This window comes from Ambystoma mexicanum, chromosome 7p (genome assembly GCF_040938575.1).
Source record: "Ambystoma mexicanum isolate Mex_15411 chromosome 7p, UKY_AmexF1_1, whole genome shotgun sequence".
Taxonomy (NCBI): Eukaryota; Metazoa; Chordata; class Amphibia; order Caudata; family Ambystomatidae; genus Ambystoma; species Ambystoma mexicanum.
In genome coordinates this window covers 879,785,575-879,808,248 of record NC_090939.1, presented here as the reverse complement: position 1 = coordinate 879,808,248, position 22,674 = coordinate 879,785,575, and the positions used below count along the sequence as shown (strand labels likewise).

Here is a 22,674-nt window from a genome sequence, read left to right as displayed (position 1 = left end):
AAGTCCAGATGCAGGAGCTGACACGGTGAGCGTCCAGCTGCGAGGAGCAGAACAATGCGAAGCGTGAGTTGCTGATCGGGCGTGGTTTAAATAGCTTTGGAAGAAGTTCCAGATATGTATCCTTCCACCGATCAGGTATGTATCCTTCCCTGACCACACCCAGGTGGAAAGTAGTCCCACAGGTAAAGTAGTTCCATTCAGGCCTCAAGAGGGCCTGGATGTAGCAGCATGGTCTGCATCAGGTAAGTGCACATTAAAACACTTGAACACATGTCTAGCTTTATGAGCCTGGCGCCTAAGGCGCCAGGACAGGGGACTAACATGAGCCTGGCGCCTAAGGCGCCAGGACTGTGTCCAAAGGGCCCCAGCTTGGGCCCGCTGACACTTCCGTGGGGGGAATGATGCCTGCCTCTGGGGTTGCTGGGTCAGACCTGGCTCTTTGGAGGTAGGCATCATGACACTACCACTCAGCAACAGTGGGAAGATTTCAAGGGTCCAGATACTAGACATTTTCCTAAAACATGCCACTGCAGGTGCGGTGACTCCCCCAAGCAGCAGGCCTCAGAGGCAGCAGCGGCGCTCGGTACACACAACCCCACGCAAGCCCCAGTAATGCCACCATCGGCTTCAGAGAAGCCTTCAGGCTTGATGCCGAAAAGACACCGAAAACTTTGATGCCGGGACCTTCCCACGCACCTCAAGGTCTGAGCTTCCCCAATGCCATCTCGGTGCCACAGCCCCGATTGTCGACAACAGTCACCTTATCAGCACCAGAGGACAAGCCCTCAGCGCCGATGCTCAGCGACCAATCCTTTACCCTGCTCTCCCGGACCGACTTTTTTTTCGGTACCCTGACATCCATTTTCGGCGCCAATGACACGGATGATCAGGGAGGAATCGATGCCGTGTACATGGGAACTGAGGTTGTCGTCTATTACAATGACCAAGCTGAACTTTTAGATTTGGCACAGGGGCTTTACGATGCCCATGGACTGGACATGTCACCTGGCGTGGAATTTCAGCAATGCCAGCCTTACACCCACACCAAGTTTCGGGCACTAGTAGATAGGGTAGTTGACACCCTAGGACTGCAAGCTGTGGCAGAGCGAGTACAAGGTTAAGAGTTGGCGGTCATACTGGACGAGGTTCCGGTTACTGAAAGGAATATGCCTCTGAATCCGGCAATCGCCGATACAGTAGCCTCCATGTTGCAGCATCCCTGCTCCGTCTCCCCGGTTAGCTCCACCATGACCAGGAAGTACAGGCCGGACAGAGGAGGCCCGTCATTTTTGTCTTGTCACCCTTCCCTGGACGGTCTTGTCGTGCAGGCTGCCACAGTTTCCACTGGACCAGCATCTTTAACCTCGAATCTGCCTCCTGGCAGAGAAGGAAGAAAAATTGATTCCATGGCCAAGAAGGTTTTTACCTCGGGCAGCATGTCTCTGAAAGCTACTGACGTGGCCAGTGGTTTCACTAAATACTCTTTCGGATCTCTGGAAGGCAGTGCAACATACTACTCTGTTCATGTTCATACTACAAATGTTCATAGAAATCTTTCTCTTAAAGTAGTTTGTTCACTTTGCTGCTTTTTAACAAGATATGACATATTTTGTGGAGACTTTCGAGTGGGCTATTTCCTGTCGCCGGACCATTACGCTACTCTGTATCACTGGCCTCACAGTTATCAGTAATTTAAAGTTCAGCACAGCTCTGCCTTCCTTTCTCGCTGGATATGTCCTGCTAATCGGGTCAGGCAAAGTCAGGCACTTGACTTTAATTGCATACAATCATCAAAAGCCACGGCCTCAGCTGCTACAACTTTGCCGACGATACACAAATAATCTTCAAAATACAAGACAACCTGGAAATAAACTCAACGCTAGAAAACTGCCTCCGTGAGGTATTCATCTGGATTAACTCCAACTGCCTCAAAATCAACCCAGGCAAAACAGAAATAATGATGGTCACAAAAAATGGAGGAAAAAATCACTTCATCCCTTGGCCAAGGGAACTCTGGACAACCCCAGCACCCTGTCCGATTGTAAAAAACCTGGGGATCCTGATGGACAACAATCTCACACTAGAGCCACAAGTAAACGCCTGCGAGCGGCAAAGAGAATCCTACCGTTCCTATCGTTCGCCAACAAAACCACCATTATCGCCCTCGTCATGTCCAGAGTAGACTACGCCAACAGCCTATACTTAGGTACGCCTGAACGACTTTAAAAAAAACTACAACGCATACAAAATGCAGCAGCCAGACTGCTTCTGAAACTACCCTGAAGAGAACACACCACACCAGCGCTGAAAACACTACATTGGATACCAATAAAACAACTATAAAATTCAAAACAATGTGCATAACGCATAGAGCAGTACACAACCAAGGCGCTGAGTTCCTGAGAGACAAACTGCGTCTACATCAACCAACAAAAACGCTCAGATCAAACATTCACATCTGCCTGGAACCAAAACCCTACAACAAAAGAAGAGGATCTTCCTTCTCTCACCAGGTGCCGAAAACGTGGAACGACCTTCCAAAGTACATACGTAACACAAGAAACCACCTACTATTCAGGAAACGACTCAAAACCTGGCTCTTCAAGTCATAACTAGAAAGACCGGCCACAGGGGCGCACACACAACTAAAACATCGATGAACGAAGAGACAGAACCTGATCCCCACCAAGCAATCGACGGAAAAACCATAAGGAAAACATCCCATGACATACCAAACGAATAACCGAGAGACAGCCGTAACAGGACCAAAGAACGAATAATTAGCAAGATGAAGACAAACACCAGGACGACTCATCAATAGGAACATGACTCTAAACTATAGCTATTTCCCAACAGACCTAATCACAGCGGATAGCAAGGGAATAGGAAACCCTGTACAATTAGCTCCAATCCAGAGGGTGAGAAACAGAATAAGCACCCACATTACACAATGTTCATCAAGATACAGCATAAAGCACAATGCACCATCACACACAAACTACAACTAAACAGTAGCCCTAAGGAAGTCACCCCACGGAAACCAAAGAAGTAACTGAAAGATGGTCATGATGGGAGGAAACTAACGACTGAATACACAAGCTGACCAAGACGGATGCACAAGGACGCCTCATCAACAGTACTCCGACCCTGAACCATTCAAAGCCTCAACCGACCAGTGTCACATTAGATAACAGAATAGTTAGTACCAACCCAGTTCCACACCTGAAGAAAAGGTTCAGACACACCTATCACTCCATACAATACTCACTATGATACAGCTGGATCCTCGCAGCACCACCACAGCGAGGTGGCCCATAAGAAACCAGCAACAACCCCACCCACGGGGATACAGCTCAAATGGAACCAGAAGTACCTGAATCAGGATACAGACCCCACTAACCCAACCCTCAATTTTCTGCATACTCCACCTACACAAAAGTCACACAACCATTTCTCTCACAGCAATCCGCATGCACTTTACCACACTGCATCAACAACACATAAACAGCACCTACAGCACACAATGTCTCGCCCGATCCGATACTTGCACCAAAGCCCAGCACTCAGTGTATACCGAGCAGAAGCTGTCAACAGCACACCACTTCTCCCACTCTCCTACTCCCCTCCTCCCGACTAACCTTACCCGCCCTCCTTCCTGTTTACAGATCCGCCAGAGAGCCTGGAGACCAATGACGTTGGTGACGGTGTGCTATATAAGTACCTTTAACATAACATTATATCTGATACCCATTTGCTCCCCCCACACGGATAAAAGGCGGAACATAGAGACACGCTCTGAGCAAGGTGGAACACGAGACGGAGCAGATTTTCCGGGGGGAAGGCAAGCCCACTAAAGCTGAACGACCAATCGAGGGATGAGAGAAAAGGGTAGGGAAACCCAGGAGATCCCTGCAGGAGGTAATTGCCTCTGAAGAGCCATGAAAGATACAAGGAGAAGACCAAATCCTAGACAAGACTGCATTGTCTTTCAAATACGCCAGCGACCCTTACGGGTGAACGACAGAGTTGGGGATGCGAGGCCAAGCCTGTGGTATTAACCTTGACTCGTGAATTAAAGCCGCAAAGACAAGAAAGGAATGCACACAGCCGGTGAGTTCGCGAACGACATGAAAGGCCGGTGTGAGTAGGAAAGATTGAAGTTGCAACAGTATATCTCACAATTGAAGGCTGCACGTGTGCTGATGAGACGCAAAGAAAGGAAGACCTGGGCTGAACTTTAAATTACTGATAACTGTGAAGCCAGTGATAGAGTGCTGGAATGGTCCAGCGACAGGAAATAGCCCACTCAAGTCTTCACGAAACATGGGATATCTTGTTATAAAGCAGAAAAGTGAACAAACTACTTTAAGAGAAAGATTTCTATGAACATGTGTGCTTATGGTACTGAACTACCAAGACCAAGAGACAGTGGGGCAAATAACACAAGAGTTTGAGCCGAAGAAAAAGTCTAAGTGGTCCTGCGGAGGTCTATAGTAAAAGCCTTGCACATTTGAAAGCCTTCGACATCAGTGAAAGGTCTGAGCCTGACTGGGGGAGACGGAAGTGTGGTAAGTTAGGGGAAGGGAATCCCTAACAAATGTGAATAAAGCTTGGGGAAGGGAACCCCTGTAAGTGCTGTAATTGCGAGGTCCGAGCCCGGCTGAGGGAGATCTACGTTGAATCGGGTACTTTTTGGTAGAAAGGTCCAAGCCCAACAGAGGGAGACCTACGTAAACTTTGGTTGAACTGTGAAAGAACTTCTTTTTTACAATACTAACTTTCCTTCGCCTGCATATTCCCCTTTACACACTTTTTGTATAAGAGATAGGGCAGGCATTATGTTTTGTTAGTATAGGCCATTTTGATTTGACATAGACTGACTAGGATTGTATTTTCTTTATTATTTGATGGTAGAGACTACTGCCATCCTAGCTATAGGCCAGAGTAGGAGTTTCTCCAAACCCCAAAAAGATAAAGGTTTTGAAATGTGTAACTCTTGTGTCAGTGTCATACTTGTGATACCATGCCTCCCTTACAGGTGGCAATGCGAGACCGCTTCGTACAGCTGTTAGAGGATGGGAAAGAGGTGTCCAGGCAGTCTCTGCAAATGGGCCTGGAAGTGGCTGACTGCGTGGGTCGTTCAATGGCATCGGCTATTACATTGAGGAGGCAGGCCTAATTAAGGTCTTTAGGCGAAAAAGCCTAATGTCCAAAACAAACTGCTGGACACGCCCTTTGAGGGTGAATTCCTTTTTACGGCCAGGAGGCTGATGACTCCCTATAGAGATGTAAGGAGTCAAGGATTGCTGCAAAGTCGCTGGGCCTAGCTGCGCAGCCGTCGAAGCCTGCTTTCAGCTTCGCCTCTAAGGGCAGGGGCTACAGACGTTATGTGCCTTACGGCAGGAAGGTGCAGCTCCTCGCAACCAAGGGCAGAAGGGTTTCTCGTGCCCCCGGAAGGGCAGCAAAGCAGCGGCAGCAGCATCAGCGGCGGGGACGGCTCTGCCCTCTAAGCTGCTTTGATTTCCCCTCCCACAACTAGCTGGTTGATGGACTGCTGTCAGAGCACTGACCCCAATGGGAGGCGATTACCTCAGACGCTTGGGCCCTGGAGCTCGTGCAGTGGGGTTCTTGTCTGCCCTTCTTAAGGAAACCTCCAGACAGAACCCCACCACCTCCAAGCCAACCGAGATAGCTCTAGGACGAACTGAGACCCCCGTTGTTGAATGGTGCCTTGGAAGAGGTACTTCCTGAGCAGAGAGGATCGGGCTGGTATTCCCAGTATTTCCTAGTGCCCAAGAAGGGAGGTGGTCTCCATCCCATTTTGGATTGCAGGGCCTAAAACAAGTTCCTGAGGAAAGACAAATTTAAGATGTTGACATTGATACAAATTCTCCACGCTCTCAAATTGCAGGACTGGCTGGTGTCAATAGATCTGCGGGACGCTTATTTCCATGTGCCAAGGGTCTTCACCAAGCTCATGGCAGTAGTCGCGGCTCACCTCGGGAGATCCGGAGTCCATGTATTCCCATACCTGGACAACTGCCTGATCAGGGTGAAGTTGACGGAGCAGATTTTGTCTCACCTAGAGGACACCTGCTCATTACTCCCTGAACTTGATATCCCATGTCACGTCCGTCCACAGGCTCCAATTCATCGGAACTTTCCTAGACACTCAGGTGAGGAAGGCCTTTCCCCCTGAGGAGAGGGTCCAACAGCATTGCGCAGATGGTGAACTTGTTCTGGAACCCTGCTGCCTTACTAGCAACTTCTTTCCTCCCCCTTTTAGGCCTCCTGTATCTTTCTGGTGCCAGAGGCCAGGCTGCGCATGAGATCTATTCAATGGCTCCCAAGAGGCCAGTGGTCCCAGTACCTCGGAGTGCTCTCGTACTCCCTCAGGGTATCCTGGTCCGTGGCCTACAACCTTGGTTGGTGGGCCGACAGCAGCAATCTCACGGCGGGGAGCCCTTCTGGTCTCTGTGGCCTTAGGCCTGAGTGGTCAAAGATGCGTCTCTGAAGTGTCGGGCGCTCAGTGCGAGGATTTGCAGTTGAATGGCCTTTGGTCAGCAATGGAATCCTGGTGGCACATCAACAGGCTGGAGCTGCGATTCATCAGGATAGCCCTGAGCGTTCGCTCTGCCTCTGAATGGGAAGCATGTCCTGATTCTGACAGACAATACGGTGGCCATGCACTGTCTGAACAAGCAAGGTGGCGTTCTCTACCTCCTCCGCAGAAAGGCGATGCAGCTATGGTTCTGGCTATTGGACAACTGGATCTCTGTCTCGGCAGTTCATCTGGCGGGGACAGAGAACAGTTTAGCAAATGCTCTGAACAGGCAGAGCACGGTCTCACCTGAGGGGTAAGTGTGTCAGGAAGTTCTAGAGAAGGTCTTTTCTGTTTGCCACAGAGTCCAGCAGGAAGTGCCTACAGTTTTGTTTGAATGAATTCCCAGCGAACAGTGTGCTAGGGGACACTTTTCTAGTGGATTGGACCTACCCTATCCACTACCCCTTCCCTCTGATTCCTGTCATTCCTTGGGTTCTCAGGAGGCTCAAGAGGTTTTGAGCAACCATGATCTTGATTGCCTTGGACTGGGCGAGCAGGACGTGTTACTCAGTCCATCTGGATCTGACCATCTGCCCACCTCACTGGTTGCCTCAGTGCCCGGATCTCCTAACTCAGTCGGAAGGTCCAGTGCTTCACCGGAACCCGCAGTCCCTCATCCTACATGCATGGCTCTTGAGAGGACGAGATATCACTGGGACCTCTCAGAGGAGGTACTTCCGCTGCTGCTGGCTACATGCAAACCATCTACAAGATCTCTGTACGCGTGCAGTTGGAGAAGATTTGAGGCGCGGTGCAGGGAATGCGAGATTGACCCTGTCTCTTGCCCCACCACTACAATGATGGAGTTCCTTCTGTCACTGCCCTCAGTAGGCCATCACAGTCAACGGATATTTGGCAGAGGGAGGCCAGTACCCTGGCTGCGGGGTGCCAGTGAGGAGTAGTAGGGGACACCTCTGGCCAGTAGGAGGTGGTGGCCCAGGGGAGGTTTTACGTGATTGACTCTGGCCCCATCCAGCGTCTCGAGTGCCGGCCAGGCAGCATGAGGGTCCACACTACATTGATGAGATAGGGACCCTTGCTAACCATATCGGCTGGCCCTGCCACAGAGTGAGAAGAGGCAAATGGATCTCCCCTACTGCACATGGGGAGAGGGCCCCTGTAAGGAGCCTGGAAGGTGACACAAGGGGTTGGCCCTGACCGGTGTGCGGAATACCCCCCAGACGGAGGTGGCAAATGAGAAGGGGGGAAGAGGTTGACTTCAGGGTGGCCCGAGCCCCCCTGGGAGGAGGAGGAGAACCGACCGGAGGCACCAGGGCAACAACTTAGAGGGAGAACAGCGCAGACCCGCGTAGTTTTGGCCACCCCGCCCCATGAGCTGGAGAGTTTCCTTGCAGAGGTTCCAGTTTGCGGGCGGGCAATGTGCTGGCGCGGGCCCTGTCCTCCTCACTTCCCCTGGGGGCCAACATGGATGGTGACCAGGCAACCACGAAGTTTCGACGTGGCTGTCCTCATAGAGATCATGGGTATCAGATCAGCCCTTGACCAGTGGTTGGACAAAATGGACCAGAGACTCCTCACGGTGGAAGACAAGGTCCAAGGGCTGGAGGCCAATCAGTCCTCAGTGGACACCCTGGAGCTACAGACAGGGGTGAGGCTGGCTGACCTAGAGAGGAGGGAAGTGGAGACCACGCTCAAACTAGACCGCATAGAAAATGGGGAACGCTGTAACAACCTAGGTTTCTTGGACTTCCCAGAAAGTGACGCTTTTCGGTGACGACGCCCTGGATGAACCTACCATTGATCGGGCTCATTGAGCGGGTGGTGGTTCCAGAGGGCCCCACTCGGTGCTGGCGCGCTTCCATTATTACAAACGGAGGACAGAGATCCTGGAGCGGGCTAGGGAGACTGGCCCAACTAACTACGGCGAAGCTCAGATCACCATCTTCCAGGATCTTTCGGCTCTCACCCTCACATGGAGAAGACTGCAGCCCCCTCACCAAGTGGCTGACGGACAAAGAGGTATGATACGAATGGGGGGGGGGGTTCCCTTTCTCCCTGAACTTTGAATATGACAGCCAAAATTACCAGATGGTGATGGAGGGCGACATAAGTCGAGTGTCTGAAGAACTTATAGGAGACTCACCGCTCCGGGCATCAGGCTCGGCAGAGACTGCTGGACCACTGGCTTGCCTGCAGGCGCCAGAAATAGATGCAAGATGGCGGGGGCCCGCAAATGCAAAAAGTTCAATACCCCACTGAGAGGTCCTTTGGGCCCTTGACCTGGTAACATGAGGTTGAGAGGAGGGGGGCCAAGTGAGTATCTCTGCGAGGGTTGAAGGAAATGTTGTGTTGAGGTTTTTCGTGGGGGGGGGCTCAAGAAGAGTGAGGTGTTTGTTCAGTGAGCCCTATTGACTTGGGACCTTTTTGGTGATCCTATCATGGAAGGCGATGGGGAATGTGTCGGGATCGGATGCCAGGGGGGCGGCCGGGGATTGGGGAGATTGGGTTGGCGCAGGCCACTACAGAGGGGGAAGGCATGTTGGGTTATTTGTTTTAAGTTTGGTGGGACAGCCCTTCACTGGGCTCAACGTGTTCAGCAGCATGGTTCAGCTGGTCTCAGGGAGGTATGGTGTCAAGGTGAGGATTGGGAACGGTGTCATGACCTCAGGGGGTGACCTGGTGATTGGCGCCCTTAATGTAAGCAGGCTTAATTCTCCTGCTAAAAGATCAATGACCATGCAGGAATTCCAAAGGGCCAAGCTAGATCTCTTATGCTACAAGAGATGCACTGGCAGAGGGGTAGGGAACCACGCCTGGGGCCGTGGAGGGGAGGTTTTCGTGGCCTTGAGAAAGGATAAAAAGGGTGAAGTTTCGATTGTACACGCAGCCCGGCTGGGTCTGGTGCTGGATGGATACAGAGGGACCTGGGGCTTGATTCCTATTTATTAAGGGATCCCTGCATTGCGAAAGGATGACTGTGGGTTCGCTCTGTGCCCCTAATGTGGGACAGGTGGAATTTTGGGAGGATGTCAAAAATGATCTGAGGCTCTTTGTGGAGGTCAGAGATCGTAAGAGGATGGGTGATGGGAGGGCAAAGCGACCTCCAGAAAGTTTTGAGAAATTAACCAGGAGGTGGGCCTTACAGATGCCCTAGTGGAGGGAGGGGTGGGCGATAGACCCTTTACTTTCTTCTCGGCGGTCCACAACTCCTTCTATAGGATTTATTTGATAATGTGGGATACTGAGGCGAAGGCTAAAGTTAGAGACTCTTGCGTCATACCGGTCCCCTGGTCGGATGAAAATATGGTCACAGTGGTGGTGGGCAACGACCTTAGTCAGAGGCCCTCAGGAGGGTGGCGCTGCAATGACTTTTTATTAAAGGATTGGGATCTCTCCCAGACGATAATATCGGAAATCGCTTACTATTTTGCCTTTATTGACCATGGAGAGGTGGGGGTGCAGACTCTCTGGGCCGGTTTCAAGGCCACTTTGCGGGGGTCCTTATGAGGATAGGATCCCAGAAGAAGAAATAACGCAGCGCACAAGAAAAGGAGTTAAGGGGGAAGATCAGGGAACTGCAGCCAAGGGGTTTTGGGGGTGCCTACCTTACGCCATGTAAAGCGGCTAAATTGCGGATTTATAGGGTGAAACTCGAGGCCATTCTAGTTCAGGACACAGAAAAGCAGCTGCTATACCGAAAGCAGAAATACCATGAGCGGGGGGGAAAAGCCGGGCAAAATCCTGGCTTGGAAACTACAGGAGGAAAGGAAAAGAAAGGTGATAAGGGTTATCAGGGGAGACAATAGGGAAGGAATTTGCCAACTTCTATGAAAATCTCTACTTATCTGAATTCACTGGCAAGGATGAACAGATAGCTGCATTCTTGGAACCCTGTCTCTTCCGGGCATACAGAGAGGAGAGTCTGAACGTCTGGTTGGAGGATATCTCTGAGGATGATATTGTGCGGCCAGTAAAGGGGATGAAGCCAGGGACCGTACCTGGGCGTGATGGGTTCTCTGTTCTGTTCTACGAAAGGTTCAGATCCATGCTAGCCCCATACTTGGTCAGAGTGTTTAACGAGGCATTATCGTGGGTCCCCCTGCCAAGCTCCTTGCTGAAGGTCATGATAGTCACAATACACAAAGAGGTCAGGGATGCTAAATAATGACGCAAAAATCCTGGCAAAAATCTTGGGCTCCAGCCTCCCTGGTTCATGGGATCAGGTGGGCTTTATACAGGGGAGACGGGGTTCAGACAATATCCGACAGACCATCAAACTTATGCACAAAGTTTACATCCAAGGGAATGATGCCTGCCTGATCTCGATTGACTCGGAAAAGGCCTGTTGACAGGGTGGAGTGGCCTTTTATGAAGATGCTGCTGGGGAGGATGGGCCTGGTCAGGGTTTTTTGAGATGGGTAAATGCCCTGTGTGTGCAGCCCACGGCACGAGTATGAGTCAATAACACCCTATCTGACTCCTGTCTGGCGCGTGGCACAAGACAGGGGTGCCTACTGTCACCACTGTTGTATGCTTGAATGATGGAGCCGCTTAATATCGCAGTATGGGCGAACCAGGAGATCAAGGGTATACAGATCAGTGAAGTGGAGTTTAAACTATCCCTCTTCGCGGATCGGGAGCGTGGCTGCCCAGCCATGGAGTAGGACGTGCTCTCTTGGTGACTTCTGTTGATCTAAAATTGATCCGTGCTTAACTGCGTTAAAAGGCACCAAGAAACTCCATAAAAGAAGGTTTGGACGTCGGAAAGCAGGCTGCACAACTGCTGAAACTTGGAAGTGTCTCGGTGTGATGATTCGTGAGTCCGGAGTCTTTAATTGATGCACACAGAACGAACAAAGAATACAAAATGGCAGTCCTGAGCTTCAAAGGGACCGCCGGAAGTAACTACGGGAAGGAAGGATTCCATCGAGGATTGCACGTGTGAAGGTGGCCGAAATGGGACAGTGCATTGCACGCACACAAAAAACAGTGCTGCATCGCCCGCCTCGCTAAGAGCGGTAAAACAGCTGTTGGGGACGCCAATGCAACGGTGCCCGTGGAGGCATTGAGCATGTCTGGGCACAGCCGAGGGGATTCTGAGGGGTCCGTGGACCCGCGGGGCGAGCGCTGCATGACTGCAAGCCTTTCTCACCACAGTGAAGGGCCATTGTGCGTGCGCGATCGAGAAAGCGTTCGGGACACAAGCCTCTGCTCATAACGGCTACAGGTGGTGGCACACCAACAACACACGAAATAGGGTCTGCAAGAAAGAGCAGGATTAACCGCTTCATGTGACTGTACTGGGCAAATGACAGTGTGAGCTGCCAGCACCAGTTGAACCCTGGATGGGAAAGCGGACCTGCAATGGGAGCACATGAAGGGTGCCCTTGATTGTGCCAGTGGGAGAGGGGCAAAAGATGGTGGCATGTGCATGAAGGTGCATGAAGGTGCCCGGATGAAGAGGAGGGCAACAGCCAATACATTAACATTCAAACCCTAGCAGGACCCAGTAATGACAAAGACCAACCAATACATAACCATTCGGGCCCTGGCTGCGGAACAGTTCAAGGCAAAGGCGGACACGTATGGGGGACATAGGAGTCCCGTGAAGAGAACACTGGGACGCCTGCAGGGCGGAGAGGCGGAGCGGCCCGAATTGGCCCTGCCGGGAGGAGCCACAGTGGACCCAGCGAGCGAGTAGCACCCGAAGCAGAGTGACATAGCGGGGGACACAGTGGCTGGAGAGTGAGGCACGGCAGTAGCGGCCGGGCGTGGAGTACGCCCTGACTAAGGTCCGCAATCAGGCACCAGGCATACGCTTGGGGTGAACGCGCCGAGCTATACTGCAGGCACGTCTCACAGGGCCCGCAAACACGCATACGCGGCCCCGCCCTGAGGAGAACTGCTGCTGATACATTGTTGCGAAGCATACTGCAGTGAGCGCGGATCATTAAAAAAAGTAAACAAGCAAACAAGGAACACACGCGAGAGGCTGCCACAGCGGAGGCTCAGTGGGCTCTGACAACGCTGCTCTGCAGTGCAGTTCTGAGAGCACTGAAAGACACGGGGCAAAATTAATGACACCGGATGCCATATGAGGGACAGTAACAAAGGTTGCAGTTTCCGCTCCCCCCGAGGTTGGAGGCCCCGGCGAAGACCGCGTGGACTGCAATATAAGGAAGCCGGTAGCAGCTAGCAAAGCCGCCAGGGGCACGCGAGATTCGCTGAGGGCATAACCTGGAGTGGGGGACCCGCTGGAGCCCGATCCTAGCAAACAACACTCACTGCTAGAGACAGCTAGGCCCACAACAACACCCAAACAGGTCCACGAGCCCTGGGGGCGCTGATAGGGATTTGAACTACCAGGAGTCGGGCATAAGGACAATAGGAAGCGATAGCGATCAAGTACGTGGGAGGACACAATCCACTCCAGACACAACTAACAGAGCACAGAGACCCCAATTATGGCCTCCCCCAAGGGCCACTGCTGACTAGGAAATGACCTTAAGGAGCTGAAGACCATAAACCAGGGTGCCCGCAGAGAAACACACGGCAACATCAAGATGGCCAACAAACAGGCTATAGCAAAGGGCAAACAACCAACGCTGGAAGAATATGCCAGAACACTGCTAACAGCAGAAGGGGCCAGGAGCAAGGAGAGGACCCCCACAACGGGCACTGACGCCACGAGCAAAGATCAGCAAATCCTGGAAGCAATAGCGGACCTGAAACTAGCGTAAGAAACTAAATTGGAATCGGCTATGGTCGAACTGAAGGCGACACTGGAACTTAAAGTAGGAACAGTGAAGGAAGAGGTGAACCTCCTCAGACAAGATCTCAGAACGCTAGCAGAATGCACGGGCTAATTGGAAAAGGAAGTAGCCCCGAATACAGCTGCAAGTGCATCCCACAAATCAGAGATCCACATCTTTGAACAACGCGTGAGAAACTTAGAAAACAGAGCAGAGGAAGCAGAGGGACGTGCCCGGAGAAATAACGTACGCATTGTGGATTTGCCGGAAGGAGCAGAGGGACCAAACCCCACGGAATATATCGAAACAATGCTGCTGCAAGAAATAACCGGAGGGGTGCTGACTGAAGGAGTTGCAGTGAAACGGGCGCACAGGGCCCAGACAAGGAGGCCACCACCAGGAACACCCCTACCCCCCTCCCGCCCCCCCCGAGGCCGATAATAGCCAAGATCCTGAACTATCGAGACAGGGAGAAAATCCTGGAGCATTTCCGGAAGGGAGGAACGATACAGAGGGCATCGGCAAACATAACGGCATACCCGGATTACACACTGTTGGTACAAAGACGGCGCATGAACTATGGTGCAATGAAATGAAGATTGCGGGAAGCGGGCTACAAGTACATGTTAATATACCCAGCTAAACTGAAGGTGTACCACAAACACAAAGCACTGTTCTTTGATACTCCAGAGGATGCGTCAGAGTGGCTTGACACACAAAGCTGCCCATTGGAATCGGGTATCCAGAAGGAAGACGGCGCAGATGCTGCGGTACTCACGGTGCTGCAGACTCAGACACTGGGACTAGAATATAAGACAGGGCTAAGACTGCTGGGATAGGCGCAACAAGGGCTGTATAAACATGATCCTTTGGGCACGGGAATATAGTGCAAGATACAGGAGCCTAATGGAAACCTGCTCTCACACCCCCACGAATAGATTAGTTAGGTGACCGGTAGATCGGTGACACCCTGGAACCTGATCTCGGCATTCCGACAGGACCAAATGCGGGGGAGCCTGAGATCCAGGGGTGGAGCTGGGCACCAGTTGGGGACGGGTAGGGAGGGGGGTGGGAATGTGCGCTGTGAACATAATTGGGGAAGAAGAGGAGGGGGGGTCAGTTGGGGAGTTAATGTTGAGATTGGAAGGAGTACGAGCCCATATTCATGCCAAACAAGATTGGGGGGGGGGAGAACAAAGAGGGAGGGAGAAGGGACAAATCACGCATGGCGATGGGAAGTCTTAGAATTGTAACTTGGAATGTGAGAGGACTCAATAGCTACCTGAAGAGGAACAAAGTAATGATGTACTTGAGAAGGCTAAAAGTGGACATAGCGCTACTACAGGAAACCCACCTTACCGAGAGAAACTAGAGGTGGTTAAAAAAAAGGTGGAGAGGGACCACCATGGGAGCGACGTATTCTGCTTATGCTAGGGGGGGTGGTTACATGTGTGGCACCTCATGTGACGTTTCAGATGCTGCAGGCAACGGCGGAACCAGATGGGAGGATGATACTGATGCAAGGGCTGCTGGAAAATAGAAAAGTGAGTATTATAAATACATATGCCCCCAATCACGACACAGCGGCCTATTTCAGGACTTTATACAGCAAAATCAGCCCCCATTTGGGAGGCACGATTATATGGGGAGGGGATTTTAACTGCACGTTATACCCCAAAATGGATAGGTCAGACAACAAACTAGATAAACCCACCCCTGCCGCAAAAGCACTACAGGCCCTGCTGAGAGATTTTGGACTAGAGGATATCTGGAGACAGCAACACCCGAATGATGGGCATTATTCACACTACGCTGCCCCGCGTAGCCTGTATACAAGATTGGATTATATGTTTGTCGCTTTGGAACTCGTAGGGGAAATGATAGGCTCAGAATACAAGACGAGAGTATTATCTGACCATTCCCCCTTGTTCTTGGAGTAGAGACACCAGCCCCCCAGAGCGAGAATCCTGAAATGGAGGCTCAGAGCCGAGGCCCTGCAGGACTCGGTATTCCGAGAGGATTTAAGGGAGGAGATTATCGAGTACTTTGACACCAACACAGGGAGCGTGCAGTCAGAGGGAACCTTATGGGAGGCGTTTAAAGTGGTAGTAAGAGGCGCGGCCATATCCAAATCCAGAGGGCTCCAAGGGTGCATAGAGCGAGAGCTACAGGAGATAGAGAAGAAACTGGAAGTAATGATGCAGAAGGGGGGCACCTCACAGGAGGACGCCGAACAGGTGAACTTACTACAACAAACCAGCAGGGAGCACTGGGATAGGCTATGTAAATTGAACTATGAAAAATATATTGAAAGGCAACACGCAGGAGGAGATAAACCAGGAAGGCTGCTAGCATGGCTATATAAAAATGAGACACCGAGACCAGTTGTCAGTGAGATAAAGGGAGAGGAAAGTCAGACCTTGGACACCCAAAAGGGAGTAAACAAGGGGTTCCTTAGATTCTGTAAACGCCTCTATGAGGGCACGGGGGAGGAGACGGGTCGGGAGATTCAGGAAACACTGGAAGATATAGTATAAACATAATAAATACAATATAGGATTACCCAAATTTAAACGATGAAGAACGGGAGAACCTGGACGCCCCAATTACAATAGAGGAATTAGAGACAGTGGTTCTGCACCTACCTACGTGCAAAGCCCCGGGGTCGGACGGGCTCCCTGGTGAATTCTATAAAACATATAAGCAGGAAGTACTCCCCGCCCCCCCCCCCCCACCCCCCCCGCTGCTAGCCATGCTCAATGAAGCGTTCGAGAAGGGAAGGCTGCCGGGTTATCTGAGGGAGGCGGTGACCATACCGCTCCTAAAAAAAAAAAAAGGGTAAGCCAAGCACAGATTGTGGGTCATACGGACCCCTATCTATGTTGAACCAAGACAGCAAAATTCTAACTGCAGTGCTGGCAAACAGACTCAAAAGGGTAAATGGCAAACTTACACCCTGATCAAACAGGCTATGTTCCGGGCAGGAATATAACCGACAACCACAGGAGACTCCACCACATTATAGAACAGACAGAGAAGGACCCAGGCGAAATGGCAATAGTCTTGCTGAATGCAATACAAACCTTCGACTCTGTGAGGTGGCCGTGGTTGTTGGCGGCCCTGAAAGAATAAGGGATGGGACCAGGGTATCTGAGGTGGGTTAAGGTGGTATACAACTCCCCAATGGCCAGGGTGAAAACTGGTGCGATAATCTCAGACAAATGGCAACTTGGTAGGGGCACTAGACAGGGCTGCCCCTGCTTTACATTCTTGCATTAGAACCACTAGCGATCTGTATCAGACAACAGTACGGGGAGATAGGAATCCACACAAAGGGGGGACCGCACCGGATATCATTGTACGCCGATGATGTGTTGTTATACCTGCGCTTCCCAGAGGAAAACTTAGAATATGTTCTGGAAGTGATGGAACGCTATGCGACCCTTTCGGGTATAGCAGTAAACCCCAAGAAGTCAAGCATGTTCCCCCGAGGGAGATATAGAGGGGCCCCGCATAGGAGCCTACTTGTTTTGCCGATAACCTGGCAGACCAGGACATTCCCATACTGGGGATCAACATATATCATATGGCTGCGGACGAACATAAATGCAATACAGAAAAGGCAGTGGAAGGCATCAGGAATAGTATGGGGTTCTGGGCAAAACTCCCCCTGGCCATGGTGGGAAGGGCGGCCTTGATCAAGATGGTGGTTCTGCCCAGGCTGTTACACTTTTTCACAAACATCCCATAAATGCTCCCCAAACGCTTTTTCATGAAGCTCCATAGCTTATACAGTGGCTTCATGTGGCACAATTCCAGGAAAAGGGTGGCCCTTTGGAAGTTGCAGAACCCGTGTGATAAGGGGGGCATAAACCTACCGAATTTCGAGATATACTACCTGGCGGGACAGCTCCAGTATTTGGCTAGGTGGCTGTCCGAAGAGGAGGCTGTCACGGTCCATACCCCCAAACATCAGGTACAGACCACCCTGCCCAAGGTGTTGGGTCCCATGGGGGCCTTGAAGGCCCCAAGGAATCTTGCAGGGGCTTCCTGGACTCGGTCCTGGCGCCGTTGGTGCCAGGCTCATACTGCCATCACCAACATGGCACGTTTCAGACCCAGAGAGGCACGTGCAAACCAATATGAGGCAGGGTGAAGGGATTATTTGCCGTGGGACTATTTGCTTGGGTGTGGTTGCTGGAACTACTTTACCTGAGAACTACTTTCAGAAGACTATAAGCCACACCCTTCATACAGAACATGCTTCGCGTTATTCTGCACTAATGCAGCGTAACGCTCACCGTGTCTGCAGCTCCAGGCCAGCCATCAGCCACGCCCGTCCAGTTGTCTCGAGTTACCTGTAAAGAAGAGTGAGAAAGAAGAGCAGAACAAGATACTTACCAGACTCTTCATCGCGGCCGCTTGGGAGTCCACGCTTCTTCAAAACTGAAAAGGAAAGAACATCAGATTAGCCTTGCAGACCACACGCACTTCATCGCAGTTCAGCGCCGCACTAATACTTACCAGCGAACCATCGGAATGTCATCACTCGATCTCCGCTTCATCTTCCGATCGCCGCTCCGGGACTGCCGCATCTGTAAAACAGAAAGAAGACATCAGGTTAGCAGATCAGTGGGAAGGCCTCATTCTGACTTATAATCCTGCACGAGGCAGCTCTCACCTGAAGGCAGCAATCCTCACGGGCTCACAATTCTTCATCATGCAGCCTTTGTTCAGGAGATTCCGCACCTGCAGAATATAAAAGCAGCAGGTTAGTTGTGCAGAAAAAAAGTATCAGGTGGAAAGACTTTTGCATAGCACAGGCGCAAATCTTACCTTGGGAAGCCAGCTACCAAGAACCTCGCTCCATTGTATGCACGAAGAGGGAATCTGTAAAGAAAGGTACAGAGTGATCTTTTGCCACTTGAACTCTTAGCTATCCATATCTTTGGAATAAGACTTACCATAGAGTCACAGTTGTCTGGAACTTTCAATAGGATCAGTGAAGTAACTAGATCCTAGAACTACGACGCACCCCTGCGAACAGTGGCAGGACGGAGAGCCCGCTATTCGTAACTCAAAGGCAAGCCTGCTTTCGTATCGGAGGGGGAGTACAAGACACCACTCACCACCAGATCATCCAGCTCCGTTCGGCGCCCCTGTGGAGATCAGGTGAGCGTAACAGAGACGGCCGAAGCTAGACTGTTGAGCATGGATTCCGCCCCATTTTTTCTGAGAGAACTGGTATGGCTACCTCAATCGGAGATGCAGGGAAGCGCGAGATTGCTGGAACTGGGTCGGAAAATATGGTGCAGAGCATGCCAAATAGCAGGAAACCCAACCCCATGCTCCCCGCAGGTGCCGTTAGTGGCGCTATGCAGGGAGGACACGCAAATGATAAAAGGGATCTGCAAATACTGGGAACCTTATTGCGACCCTCAGAGACATACGGCAAGAGGGGGGAGGTACTAGATTTCCAGAAGATAATGGAGGACACCGGGGTACACAAAGGACTATACATTACATATACAGGAATTATCAAGCGTTTGCGAGAATGGTGGCCTGAGGTAGTACTAGCGGAACAACCCAATATCGTCATTGAGACGATGTACGATATCTCAGTGGGCGGGCACGAAATATCCCAAATTTACACATTATTGATGACCAGGGTGGGCAAGGAGTTGCTCCAACTGAGGCGGGACTGGGAGGAGGAGGTGGGAGAACCTATGCAAGACGGACAATGGGAGAGGGCCCAGAGGTATCATAAGAAGGTGTCCCGGAATGCGGGCTACAGCATATCCAGTTATACGTCACCCACAGGGCATATATGACCCCTAGCAAAAATGCCAGGTTTAGAAGCTCAGTGATACAGAAATGCCCTAGGTATGGGGAGGTGGATGCCGGGATGATTCACATGTTCTGGGCGTGCCCGGAGGTGGGCAGATTCTGGACGGAGGTTAAACAACGTCTGTCCCAAAAGGGGATTAAATTGGAGGTGGAGTCAGTATGGGCATGCATGCTGGGGGGTTTTGCCAGGCCACGCAAACTGAAGCACATCAGTAAGATGAAAGACTTAGCTTACATCTTGGCCAAACGGAGAATCGCAATGGGCTGGAAAGCAGCCCAAAGACCCAGAATAGAGGTGTGGTGGACCGACGACCTGAAATGGGCAGAGGCGGAGACAGCGGCATGGTATGAAGCAGTTACTAGGGGAGGGGAGGAGGAAGCGGGACCTCTGATCGTGTGCAGACAACTGGTGGCCACGATGGTGGGACTCTCTCATGCTGAACTTAGTGAAGATGACACGCCTGAGAACAAGGAGGGAGATAAACCCTAAGGAACGAATTCTGAGGTATTGAAGTAGGGGCTCGAGTTAAGGGGGTGAGAAGGGGGAGGACTGTGATGCATAACATGTGAAAATAATTATGTGAAGCTTATATGTGAATGTCCTATACGTTGGTAAAGTTTGGTGTGTTGTTTATAAAATAGTGTTTTTTTTAAAAAATCTCTTAGCGTCTGACATTGTGGGATATCTTACAGAGGTGGGCTCCTCTCTCCCCAAGCTCTTGGAGCAAATTGAGAGCTATGGACGCCTTTCAGGCCTGAAAATAAACTTTGACAAATCCAGCATTATGCCCATGAGCTCAAGGGACTGTGGCCTGACCGCCCATGCTCAATACTTGGTGCTGAGGGTCGAACAGACGCAGACGAAGTTCTTAGAGGTGAACCTGTCGAGAGATCTTACTGGACTAGTCAAGGCCAATTCCGACCCATTTCTGGCAAAGAGGACCTTAGAAGGTGGGCACCCCTCACTCTCTCTTGGTATGGGTGAATGACTTGTGTAAAAATGAACATCCTCCCCTGCTTGCTTTATGTTTTATGCCCTTGCAACAAGGGTCCCAGCGGCATTCTTCTGTGACTTGAAAGGTACGCTCTCAATATTTGTATGGCAGAACAAGAGGCCGCGAGTGAAATGGCCACTCCCACGTGACTAGGGGGTTTTGGCTTTCCAGATCCCTACCTATACTATAAGGCCGCTCAGTTAAGGCTTTTGCTGGAGCACTCGAGGGAGGATCTGCAAACGTATTGGTCCTACCTGGAAGACTTAGTGCATCCACTGAAGGTGAGGAATCTGCAGGACAAGAATCCATAGAAAGAACATTATGGTAAGTTAATTTCTCCTTCTCGTAGAAAACAGTATTTCAAGTGGCAATCACATCAGCATGCAGATGGAGCAAGTTACAATCTCTTGCGTACAAACTGCCTTTCAGAGTCTTTTCAAGAGACCAGTTTGCTTAGGGTACGCCTCTCATTTTTTCCGAACATGGTGTCTGAGTGTCTCCTAGCTCAAAAAATTGACTTGCCTGCCTTTTACCCTCCCACTCCTCCTTTCAAGATGGAAGAAATGCTGCATAGGCTGGATCCTTAAAGAGCCTTACGTTCCTATAAAACAAGAACAAGTAATTTCAGACTTGGAACAGCACTTCCTCGATTACACTGACTCTAACTTGGGGAAAGGAGTTGCAAAACAGATTCTATCTAGCTGGATAGTTTTGTGCATCTAGGTGTGCTACACCACACAGGAAAAGACATCCCTGACCGATTCAAGGCACACGCCACCAGTGGAGTACCTGCCCTACCAGCACTCCAGAGAAGAGTATGAACTCTAGACATTTTTCAGGTCAAAACATTGTCTTTGTTACACGCTTTCATACAGCACTACTGTTTGGACACCCAGTCGGGTCATAGCTTATGTGGAAGTTAACTCATCCCTCATACTACAAAAGTGGTAATGCTATGGGAGTGTATCTAAAATGAGGAATCCATGGGAGGACACAATGCATTTAGAAGAGCAATTGACTTATCTTCGGTAATGTTTGTTCTAATGGATGTTCCTCCTACAGATTCATCCTCACGCTCCCATCATGCCCCTCATGTAAAAAGCTCTCTTCCAGTGCTTCGCTAATAGGTTGTGTTGTGAAACAATGTATTCCCCAATGCACCTGAACACAGGGGAAAAATATTTGAACCGAGATCATGGATTGTGGTGCGAGCTAATTATATCTATGTCACCTCCGTCCGCGAGGATAAAGAGCACCAAAGGAACTCGGTACCAATGCTGCACGGTGCCCCCTACTATCACAAGTTTCTGATATCTGCTCATACAGGAGAAATGTGTCTAAGATGAGGAATCCGCGGGAGGAACATCCATCAGAAAGAACATTATCAGAGGTAAGTAATTTGTTTGTTCCCATACAGTAGCAGTGGAGGATAGTCACCAACATCTAGAAATTGTAATTGGTAGTAAAGTGCACTATAAAAAACGTAATCGTTACATTGCTTTTATAATCGTACATAATGAGTTGCCTTTTCTATCTACACTGCTTGCATAGTAAGAATTTGATTATTAGTAATTTTTTCATGAACATTATTGGAAATGTGTTGTGTGCGCTATTCATAACGAGTCCCCTATCATCTGGTAATTGATATATGTTTGTTTTTAGGCACCGAAATTAAGGACAAGTTGAGATGTTACGACTTTGATGTGCACACAATGAAATCTTTGAAGAACATAGTTTCTCCCCCCCCGTGGGACGAGGGAGAGTTTGATTTTGAGAGGCAGACCCTGGATGAAAGTGGCATCATGGCTCTGGATGTCTCAAGCCACCAAGCAAAAGCTCCAGACAGACCAGCTCCAGCAGCGCTGGAGGAAACTTTGGAAATCGAGATGAACGAGAGCGATATGATGTTAGAAACATCAATGTCAGACAGTGGCACTTGAGATACATCCTTGCATATATTTCATTTTGCTGCCAAAGTCCACATTTCGGATATTGGAATTCACCAGTCTTTCAGACACGTGCTATGTTTTGGAGAAAGTACTATTTTTTATACGCGTGCGAACATAAACCCCTTACACAAAAATAGCTGTTAATGTTTTGCCTGTACACCAAATGAGTTACTAATTGATTCATTCTCATGTTGTAGGTTGTATTAATTCAGCGCAGGCTTCAATAAAACAACTGTTTCCAGCTATCGTCGTTTGACGTACATATTGAGTAAACAGTTTACTGGGGCCTACTCCACTGTCTTGTACTGAAATTGTAACTGCCTTTTCAATAATACCGTGAGTATCCTCCATCATTAAGCTCCAAAATAAAAATCTCAAGGTCAAATTGGAAATGGGATAGAGAACGGAGAAGGCTGGTAGCACTGGATAGAAACAAATATGCATGGCATCACAGCACGTGCACTCGATGTGGCCATTAGAAACAAAAACTGGCGCACTCTGTATCCGGGGTGTGGCGGTTCTGCTATGCTCACGTGAAGTCCATTGGTGTAATATGGACGCATGTT

General features: G+C 50.3%; 1 protein-coding gene across 4 annotated transcripts in view; it reads left to right on the top strand.

Annotated features, from left to right (window-relative positions):
- Positions 1-22,353, top strand: part of CDC16 (cell division cycle 16) — a 755,778-nt gene extending 733,425 nt beyond the window's left edge. For all 4 annotated transcript variants that reach the window (XM_069637116.1, XM_069637117.1, XM_069637118.1 and 1 more), the window contains one exon: positions 21,822-22,353. In XM_069637116.1, the coding sequence (XP_069493217.1) occupies positions 21,822-22,099 (278 nt within the window). In that variant the 3' untranslated portion in view covers positions 22,100-22,353. The remainder of the gene's footprint in view (positions 1-21,821) is intronic.
- The last annotated feature ends 321 nt before the right edge of the window (positions 22,354-22,674 follow it).